We start from the raw sequence: 10,876 nt of genomic DNA, 5'->3' as shown, positions 1-10,876 counted from the left end.
TAAATATCCTAAAGTCGGACCGTCCCATCAGCACGTGAATGCACAGCGAGGATATGAAAGGAAGTCCACTAAAAAAATAATTTAATATAATCTTAATATAATAATAAACGTCATATTCAACTAGTAAAAAGTGAAAGTCGCATCTGGGCAATAACGTTTATGCAAAAACAACTTTCCAACGGTTAATCTCGAAACGGTGTTTAGTCACGTGATTAAAGGTCAAAAGTTTCGCGGGAATCAACATGGCGAACGAGATGACAACTACAGCACCGGATTCGGTGCAATGTCCCGTTTGTTTTAAAGACTTTAAGCCTGCCACAATTAACGGACACCTCGACGCGTGTCTGCTGAAAAGCGTTACCGACAGCAGTCCGTCCACAACAGACGACAGCGAGCCTCCTTTAAAGAAATCTCGCATTACTGCGGAGGCTGAACCACCCAGCCCCCGTGTCAACAAAACGGTGGCCAGCTCCTCATCCATGGCTGGTACGCCGTCATCTGCGGTATTTTCTCTGTTTCAGACCAACAAGACTAAAGTTTCAGTTCAGAGTGAACGGAGTGGGTTGTTTTCAGGTAAACAAACTGCTGCCACTGCTGTCAACAAGGGAATTAAACGTAATTTGCTGAGCGAGGCAGAACCTGGACCAGCAGGTACAGAGAATCTGAAGTGCCAACCCTCCGGATCAAACGGACATGCTTTGAAGACATCAAATGATTTATCGCCACGGACACTGCTAACGATAGACAAGCCTTTGGCGGAGATACTGAGACCAAACACGCTGGAGGAATACTTTGGTCAAAGTAAAGTTGTAGGCCAGCACTCACTCTTCCGGTCACTCCTGGACTCCCAGGAAATACCATCTATGATCCTCTGGGGACCGCCGGGATGCGGAAAGGTGGGGTGGTGACGACTGAGATGGAGCATCCCCTACCCTCAGTTCATTTCCCTTCTGTTTTACATGTAATGCATGATTTCCACAACAGCCTAATGCTTTAAAATGTCTTTAATATTCTTAAAATTACATATATCCCTTCTCCCTCCATTAAAAAAAACCCTCTAGAATCTATGAATGAGCAAATATTTTTCATATTAAAAGTTTAACTACTTTACTACAAGATGTTTCCTACTTCACTGAGAAGTTAATTCTCAGTGTATATGTGCACTGGCGGCTTCAAGTTTCTACATCACACTTGTGTAAGCTCAGCTGCATACTGGCCCACGATTGGCTTCCAAACTGTGATGTCACAAATCATGCTTTTATGTACAGGTGTTAAACTCAGATTTAGGGTGCCCACAGGGCAGATTAAAGTGAAAACGGCCAACTCTGCACGTACTTCATTGTGCACAGCTAAGTTCAAACATCCAACTAGAGTAAAAAATAAAAATGAAATAAAATTTTTGAGAGAAGGGAGACGTTAAGATATTTAGCACACTAACTATAGGGCTGCAACTAAGATTATCATCGCTATCAATTATTTATCATCATCGGTTAATCTGTTGATTATTTTATAGATTAATCACTTGGTCTACAAAGTGACATAAATAGAGAAAAATGTCAATTGTTTGCAAAGATTATTTTCACTGTCAGTTTTTTTTTTTGATTAAATTTTTGATTAATCGTTTAATCTATAAAATGTTAGGAAAATGTCCATCATGACATCTTAAATGATGAATGTCCATCTAACAGTTCAAAAGCAAAAGGAGCTGTATGCGACATTCACTGCCACTAAATGTCCCACTTGAGCAGCAGCACCAAAACAAATGGGCTACAGCCTACCAAACTCTATTGAGAAAAACAGTCATTTTACCTCGCAGATCACCGTAAAACACACTTCATTCAAACTGGACAGAAACAAAATAAAACTCACCAAACCTTTGTCTTTCTACTGTTCCAACAATCACTAACTCTGGTTTGGTCGAAATAAACCCTTAATTTACCGCGTTAGATGAGAAAAGAACCGGCCGTTATATCGCTCTCCTCACAGACGAACAAGGCAGCTACCAAAACAAAGAACAGAGAAGCTCGGATGACAACACTTATGGAGGGAGTGTGACATCATTCTCTGCTCAGGACGCCATTACTCCACCCTATCTTTACATAGCAAATACTTGTTTGCGGCTATATTAATGTTCAGAATCACGTATACAGAACCTTTAATTTACAATGATGTAAAACTGATAAAAGAGAAGCAGGAACCAGTGAATGTTTTCTTTTTTCTTGATAAATTACTTCAATGATTAATTAATGATTCAAATTGTTGTCAGTGTTTGCAGTCAATTATCTAACTAATCAATTCACCACTAAGTAGCTATAATAAGCAGTTCCTATAAGTAGTAGTACTGTAAGAGTACCGAGAAGCACTCTTTCCTTAAACAATATTTCTTTCACATACCTTACTGTTTCCTGTATTTTTTGTTTTATTCTTCAACTAAAACTTACTCAACTAAAACTCTTAGCGTTGATGTTTATTGCTCTTCCCTCTACTGCACTTGATAAAGAGAGAGTTGAAACTTTTACAGCATGTTGAGTACGTTATTCTTTCTCTGGCTGCCAGGTTGGTGCTTGCAATCTGAATACAGCATGTTAATGACTTCTTTGGTATGCCAGGCTACTAGGTTGGATTGTCGTACAGCAGCTCGCCATACTTAGACTTTGTCAACATGCTTTAGTAATACTTACCTCTTTAACTCCCTCTGTCAGTTGTCTTGCAGCGTTCAGGTTTCACAATTGAAGTGTTATTTTTGGAGCTTGTTATAAGAATTTACAGTGAAGACTAGATTTGCGAGGCCTTCAAAGGAAGGTACATTATATCACCTGAAAAATCAAATGAATGGCTCAAAAACTGGAGATTAAAGATGCCATATAGGTGCTAATAATTATTAACATACTCCCACATTGTTAAGTAGAAAATGTTTTCACATCGTTTTTTTTTGTAGGTGTGGGGTAATGTTAGTTTTGGAGTTTAGATTCCAGAGAAGGCATTGCATATAGTTTAATCAAAAGACTTTGTATTGTGTTTTGTTGTCTTGCAGACCACTCTAGCGCACATAATTGCCAGCACCAGTAAAAAGGAGGGAACAGCTCGTTTTGTCACTCTGTCTGCCACCAGCACTTCCACCAATGAAGTCCGAGAGGTGATCAAGCAGGCGCAGAACGAGCTCCGACTGTGCAAGAGGAAGACCATCCTGTTCATTGATGAAATTCACCGTTTCAACAAATCCCAACAGGTGGAGTATTGAATCGGAATCAGTGTTTGGATTGTAAGCTACAACTCCAAAATCCAGCCAGTATTTAAAATAACTATTGAGGCAGAATGACAAAACTGGTATTTAAAGCTAGAGTGCGGGACTTTTACATATAAATGAACATCTGTTACATTCAAGCCCTTGCCAAACGAGTTCACACAATGCTGATTAAACCTATCACCGCCAGGTAAATCTCTCTGTATTTCGCAGTATACCGAATTTTTAAATCTGGTGTCTGTGGCAACATTCCCGCACTGGCGCACCGGTACTGATGCGTTTTACGCAATTTTGGGAAATATGATTATTCGCGTTCTTGCTGAGAATAAGATAAGACTGATACCACTCTCATGTCTGTCAGTTAAATATGAAACTACAACCAAGAGAGGGTTAGCTTAGCATAAAGACTGGAAACAGAGGGAAACAGCTATCCTGGCTCTGTGCAAAGGTAAAAATATAAAAAAGTTTAATCTGTACAAAAACCGAAGTGTAAAAATGACCAGTTGTAAATAGTAAATGGACTGTACTTGTATAGCGCCTCTCTAGTCTCCTGACTACTCAAAGCGCTTTACACTACATGTCACATTCACCGCATTCGCACACACTCATACACTGATGGCAGAAGCTACCTTGCAAGGTGCCAACTGCTCATCAGAAAGAAACTAATCATTCACACACACTCACACACTGATGGCGCAGCCTTCTACAGCAATTTATGGTTCAGTATCTTGCCCAAGGACAAGGACACTTCGACACGCGTGCTGGGGGAAGCCGGGGAACGAACCGCCGTTGTAAGGGGGCTTATGTGCTGAGCTGTTAAGATAAAAATGTTTTATGATGTTATTCCCCTTGCCAAACCAGTCCAAATTTAATAGTTTGTAGCCTAGCCTGTGTACAGCCTATCATGAGAATGTGCACGCTCAAAATAAACACTACATTGATCCCCTCTCAAACAATACTCCCCAGTTGTTTGATTCTTGGAAAACATATATTATTGTTTGTTAGGATCTATTTTTTCTTCTACTGACTATTTTGCTTCTAAAACTGAATATGTGTGTACAGATAATTGTTTTTATTTAATTTTAGAGCATGAGTAGCACTAATTGTTTTTCAGTTAACTTATTCACAAAATTTTAAATTGAGGTTTGAGGTTTAGTCTCTTTGTTCAGTTAAAATGCCAACATACAGTAGCTCATTCAGGGCTCTGCTTGCTTCCTATACTTTAGATACAAGATACAAGATAGATTTATTGATAGTTTGACAATACAGGGATGTATAATGAGATTTTATTTTGTAGTTCCCTTTATGCTACTCAAAAAAAATTATATACAGTAGATCAGTGAATAAATAATAAGTCATAGAAACTAACTTTAAATTTAAAGTAAATTTAACCTTGGAAACTGTAGAAAACAATTCTTGTGACTGTGTAGTCTTGTGCTACATGACAGTAAATTCCAAGTCAGCTAGCAAGTCCGGCTTATTAAGCTGATAAGCATGAAAAGACATAGTAATACTGTCATAATGTCTTATGATCATGGTAGGCAAATAAACCAATGAAGCATTATAATAGTAGTCAAACAAATACTTACTCTTGATATCTTGTCATTTCAGAGATGGTCACTGTTTTCTGTCTCCTTTTTCCTTCTGTCAATATGTGTGTGTATCTGTAGGACACCTTCCTTCCTCATGTGGAGTGCGGGACGGTAACTCTGATCGGGGCAACCACAGAAAATCCGTCCTTCCAGGTAAATGCCGCCCTGCTGAGCAGGTGCAGGGTGCTGGTTCTGGAGAAGCTCTCTGTGGAGGCGATGGGCTCGATCCTGGACAGGGCTGTGGCCACGCTGGGGATCAGAGTCCTGGGACGAGGTCCAGCAAATCCCAAAGATCAAGACCAATCAGACAGACACGAGTAAGTGCTCCCCTGGGGATCGAGCCATCAGTGTCACACATCATGACCGAGTGTCACCGTACAACTCAAAATCCTTCGGTTGAGTGGGAGGCTTGTTCTCTTCTTCTGTTCCCGGCTTAGTGGGTTCAGTTAGATAATATATGGGAGGAGTGTACTGGTAGTTGTTGGAGCCGCAGCAATCCCCTCAGCTCTGATCTGGCCTGATACGTTGAAAGAGAAGAATTATTAGACAGTGAGACAGCTGTTAACTGCTGGTATGTGATGATGAACACCAGAGATATAATCAAATATTTGTGTCAGATGTATTGTTTGGGATGCACTGAAATCTGGGCCTGAAACACATGGCGAGATTAAAGGGTTAGCCAGCTAACTTGGGAATGAAGCTGGCTCACTTTTATCACCATGGTAACCTGTGCTACACAGCTAACCTACTGGCGCAGGTTCATTTCAGAGGAACGGATTAAAACGTGTAAACAACTCTCCTTCTAACCAGTCAGCTGACAATGAGACGTCATCCCTACAGGATCCAGACTTGGACCAGAACTGCATTTACAATAAACCTATAAGTAATAAGTAGAATCACTTTGCTTTCCGTCATTATTGTATCAGAGTGATGTAAGAGACTTATGTGGAAATATAAACTCTGGAGAAGAGCAGCATATACATTACATGTTTTTTTTTAATAGACCAATGGTGCTGCATCATCATATTAATTATTAATATTATCATTCCTTTTCTAAAATAAATCTTGTTTGTTTAAAAAAAAGTGTTAAAATGCACATTATCATGCACTTGTAGAATCATCACAAAAGTGCAAAAGCATCAAACCTTTTGATGTATGTAGCTGTGGTCTTAGACCCTGTTTGTATCAATTAGGGTAGGTTAAATAACAGAAACACCTCTCTGTATAACGCAATACAATTCAACAGCACCACAAACTACAGCCTCCAACACCCCTCTAAAACAGTTTCAACAAAAACTGAACATTATAACCTTCATGATGGTAGGATTTATTGCAGACTGTTGTATTAGACTGCATCAGTGGTGTACCTAATAAACTGGCAAAAGAGTGTATATTATTTATACATATTTTTGAAATTGATAACTCTATTATACTGTTAAACTGTGGTGGAAAAACACCTAATATGTCTCAAGTCTAATGTACCTTTTCATAAATATTAATAATGTTTTTTTTGTTTGTTTTGTTTTTGTTTTTTGTTGTTGTTTTTCTGGTGTACTAGGAGAAAGGTTATTATTGGGAAGTTATCAGAACAGAAAAGTTCTAGTGCTAGCATTAAGGCAGGCACCAGAGATATTGATGATGCTTCCTGTGCATACCTGGGTCGAATTCTGTCACGATTTAAGGTGGTTGGGCTTCTGAGGAGCTAAAAAACAGTGACACTAAATGAGTAGGAATACTTAACATTAATATTTGTGATGAAATAAAAGTTGTCATTATTCATTCAGGGAATTTGATTTTTCATGTATTGCTTCCTTACAAAAAAAGCACTATATTTTAAAGTACTGATACATTATATCCACTATGATTGTTTTCCTAGGACAAAGATTTTCATTGAACAGAAAGCTCTGGACACCATAGCTTACCTGTGTGATGGTGATGCAAGAGCAGGACTCAATGGTCTGCAGCTGGCTGTTCAGGCTCAGGTGAGCTTGGCACGGTCAAACCCATTAGGACAAGATGGTTCTCAGGAAATACTGGTGAAGGAGGAGCATATCAAGGAAGGTCTTCAGAGGTCCCATATTCTCTATGATAAAGCTGGTAAGCCCAGATGTGCTCATTTTGTCAATGTTACAGTTGTTACTAACCAAAGTAAACCCTGTGAATCCCAATAATCTGAGAGGTGCAACTTCAGGGCATGTTGTATTTACCAAAGCACCCAGTAACTTCCAATATTTGTAGTAAAGCACTTCTGAACAGTTCCTGTCTGTTATTATTTAAGTGTTACCGATGATGGCTAAAACTTTTAATATAAAACTGTAATATATATTGTGCTGACTTTATATCTAAATTTATTGCTCAAATACCTAATTTCCTTGGATTTTGTGTCAATTAATGGGCCGCGGCAGTAGTTTAAAAACAGTTTTTGTTTTTTAAACAATTAAGGGAATTCCTTGACATTTAGAAACTAGTTTATCTTATAGTGACTACCTCATTGTACGGAAAAGTTCCAACTAATGATACCATGTCATATTTTTGAACAGTCCACCCCTCTGCTCTTGCCATCAAATAAAACTGCCTTTCTCCACCTGAAGGATATCCTATTGGTTTAGAATTTGAATGTTTGCATTCTGTAGTGTGTTTCACCCAAGCAGCAGTCTCAACAGGATAAACATCACATCAGGGAAGCCTGGTGTTCTCAAAATACATTTTTATTGTGACTTTTACAGGGTTTTTTAAAATTATTTTAAAAATGTGTGCTTTTAGTGGCAGATTGGAGCACAGGTTGGTTCAGAATACATCTGACTGTGTTAAGTGAATGGTCATCTGTAATCTGAAACACTGGCAGCCCATTTAAAAAGGATTCATGCAATCCTAGGCCTGGGACAAAGATGAGTAGCAAGAAGCATATTTTAGGATTCATGAGTAGCAAGAAGCGTATTTTAGGATTATTAAAGGGGCCGTGTCAGACAGTTCACAAAAGTATTTCTGCAGATTAACACAGTGCTACATATTTCACAAAACCACATCTTTAAATCCTCTCAGCAGTTTCAGTAGAACACCTGCCATCAGTGTCTTCACTTTAAATAACATCTAAATAACTCAAGGTTTTGAACTTAACAGCCCTATCATATTACTTCCCAGAAACTGTGATCACTGTCCTGTCATGGGGCTTTGATATGAAATGCATTGAATGATAAGAGTAACAAAGAAACTCAACAATGCATATAACCTGGGGGTGTTTATAGCCGTGCTCACAGTTGCTTAGGAGTGCCCCATGTTTGTTTTGTGTGTGTGTGTGTAACACTTGGGGGTATTGCAGAACACACGTTTAAGTAGAGCCCCAGTGTCCTTACAAAATGATCTAAATCTATGACTCTATGACTGCTGTATAGTGTGCTGCACATCCTTACAACCAGAAAGTACTATAATTTGGTATTAAATCTCCTAGTTACAACATCGACATGCTGTAGTTTCAGCCACTCCAATCATTTACACTTTCCCACCCTACCCCTCTCCCTGAGTATCCATGGATAACTCCCACTCACTCTTTCATCCTATCTAAGACCTCATCAGTCCTCCACAATGTCCTGTTATATAACACATCAGCTGTCCCAAAAGATTGAGATTTACTGTTCCCTTCACAGGGTGATGAAACTGTCCCTCAGCTTGACCTTAATGGATTCATTATGGCTTTATAAGGTCTGATCCGTTTGTGTGTTTCTTTAGACCATTGTGAAAATGGTTGATGTAATGCCATGTGAAGAATGGTGTGTCTTCTTCTCGTGGCACATGTATTGATGCATTTGTGTGTGTTTGCTACTCAAAGGTGAAGAGCATTACAACTGTATCTCAGCGTTACATAAGTCTATGAGAGGCTCCAATGAGAATGCGTCTCTCTACTGGCTGGGCCGCATGCTGGAGGGCGGTGAGGACCCTCTCTATGTGGCTCGCAGACTGGTCCGCTTTGCCAGTGAAGATGTGGGTAAGTAAAATGATTAATTATATCATCATTATTTTTGATCATTTACTGTATCATTATTATTATTCAATATGCAGCTGCCAACTGGCGCCACCACTCTGGTTCCCTGTAAGGTTTAGATGATAGTGTAGCTTTGCATGGCTGTGCCGCTGCTGACATCATTTAGATGGTAGCTTCATTTGAGCCAGAATGAAGACTTGGCTCAAATGTCTTCTTCGGACAGCTGCCTCTTGATTGTTACTAAATCCCAGCTCATAACTAAAGGTGACTGCTGGCTTTTGAAACTTATTTTTATGCCAAAGTCTTTTGTGATTGATTGATTGACTCTCTTAAATTACATTTAATAATTTACTATTTTAATGTTTAGCTCTTTCATTCTTTCTGTTGTTTTATCAATTAATTTAGATTTCATCTTATTCTGTTAGACAGAAGTTGTACGTAGATATATGTAGTTTTATTTCTTTATTATGCTTATTATGTTTTATCGTAGAAAAGGTAGAAAAACAGTGTCCAGATGACTACGACTGAAACCTTTTCTACAATAGAACACTCCTGGACGAATAAGGGACTACACCGTCTTATTATGTTTTATTGTACTTGTTACAACAGCTTCTAATTTACAGTAAAAGCCATTTTTAACATTGTTTTGAAAAGTTAAATATAGTAAAAAATAAAGTTACTAGTAGTAGTATTGTTGTTGTTAAAAATGATTTAATATTTAATAGTGATTACTTTACAACACTTTCTTTAATAGACTGAAGTCCCTAACCATTATGTGGGAGCACTATATGGGACCATGGGCAGCTTGTACTATTTTATTACAGGAAAGAAAATATTGACTCAGCTGAAATGCAGTTATACAGATAATTCTTACAGAGAAATGAGAACGAGATTTTGAGCTAGAAAAGGTATCTTTTGATGCAGTCTGACTGGATGGCCTCCATCTCTTGTCTCATGTCTCTCTCAGGTATGGCAGATCCCTCCGCTCTTCCTCAGGCTGTGTCTGCCTTCCAAGCCTGTCACTTCATCGGGATGCCTGAATGTGAGGTAGGCTTACCTGACCAATCAGTGATGAGTTTTGAGTCTCCTACCAAGACATATCAACCTGATTTTCAGCCAGTCTTACAATAGTTGTATCGCAGTGTCTTTAACTCTGTTGCCCTCCTTTCTTTCATCCGCTGCCCCAACAGGTGATCCTGGCTCAGTGTGCAGTCTATCTTGCACGAGCACCCAAGTCTGTGCAGATCTACAAGGCCTATGCTAACGTGAAGGCCTGTTTGAGGAACCACAAAGGCCCCCTGCCTCCTGTCCCCCTACACCTTCGCAACGCCCCCACCAGGCTGATGAAACAACTGGGCTACGCCAAAGGCTACAAATACAACCCTGCCTTCAGCAGCCCTGTCGAGCAGGAGTACTTACCTGAGGAGCTGCAGGGAATGGACTTCTTCACCTGGACACCTTCAGACCCATGAGGATCTGTTGTAATGGTGACTTGCTGCAGTAAGGCGCCTGAATGAAAACAGTCATGTCAAATGATCAGCTGTTGGGATATAGTTTTATGTACTGTATCTGCTGATCCAAATTCAAACATACAGTTACGAGTCCATCAGTCAACCATCATGTTACGTTCAAATCTATCTACAATTTTACTTTAGTCTGTTTTTGAATACTTTATAAAGGATACACAAATCATATACAGTTAATTTACTTCTAGATATGTTCATAATAAAGTCCTTAATCCATTCAAATACATAACAAAAACATACATTAAATATACACAGTATGCCTTGAATACATATATGTTAGTTTATCTTTGTCCTGTCCTTGTAACATTTTCAAACATTGTTTAACCTGATTAAAATGTGTGTTTCTTTATGTTGTAATGTGTATATAGTTTGATGAAAAACAAGACAAATATAATGTGAAAATGTCATTAATACAGTTTATTGTTCAGTCACTTCTTCAGTCGTGGAAACTTCTTCAGTTTTGGGCCATGGTCTGAAGGGAAATAATACCAGATTAACTTTTTACATTTCACAAATAATCACTGTCTCCATGAAA

At 38.8% G+C, this 10,876-nt stretch overlaps 1 protein-coding gene across 1 annotated transcript; it reads left to right on the top strand.

Annotated features, from left to right (window-relative positions):
* The first annotated feature begins 210 nt into the window (after window positions 1-210).
* On the top strand, window positions 211-10,772 carry wrnip1 (WRN helicase interacting protein 1). Its single transcript, XM_044220589.1, has 7 exons — window positions 211-896; window positions 3,035-3,229; window positions 4,915-5,153; window positions 6,713-6,933; window positions 8,663-8,818; window positions 9,783-9,862; window positions 10,006-10,772. The coding sequence occupies exons 1-7, from the start codon at window positions 243-245 to the stop codon at window positions 10,285-10,287; spliced, it is 1,827 nt and encodes a 608-aa protein (XP_044076524.1). The 5' UTR covers window positions 211-242; the 3' UTR covers window positions 10,288-10,772.
* The last annotated feature ends 104 nt before the right edge of the window (window positions 10,773-10,876 follow it).

This window comes from Siniperca chuatsi, linkage group LG13, assembly GCF_020085105.1.
Source record: "Siniperca chuatsi isolate FFG_IHB_CAS linkage group LG13, ASM2008510v1, whole genome shotgun sequence".
Taxonomy (NCBI): Eukaryota; Metazoa; Chordata; class Actinopteri; order Centrarchiformes; family Sinipercidae; genus Siniperca; species Siniperca chuatsi.
The sequence above is the reverse complement of the archived record's forward strand: the minus strand, read 5'-3'. Positions and strand labels throughout refer to the sequence as shown.

Excerpts from the sequence above, each read along its gene's own strand:
- wrnip1 (XM_044220589.1), top strand. The coding sequence starts at position 243 with ATGGCGAACGAGATGACAACTACAGCACCGGATTCGGTGCAATGTCCC. Across the intron at positions 897-3,034 it reads GACCGCCGGGATGCGGAAAG|ACCACTCTAGCGCACATAAT; the intron begins GTGGGGTGGTGA and ends GTTGTCTTGCAG. Across the intron at positions 8,819-9,782 it reads CTTTGCCAGTGAAGATGTGG|GTATGGCAGATCCCTCCGCT; the intron begins GTAAGTAAAATG and ends TGTCTCTCTCAG.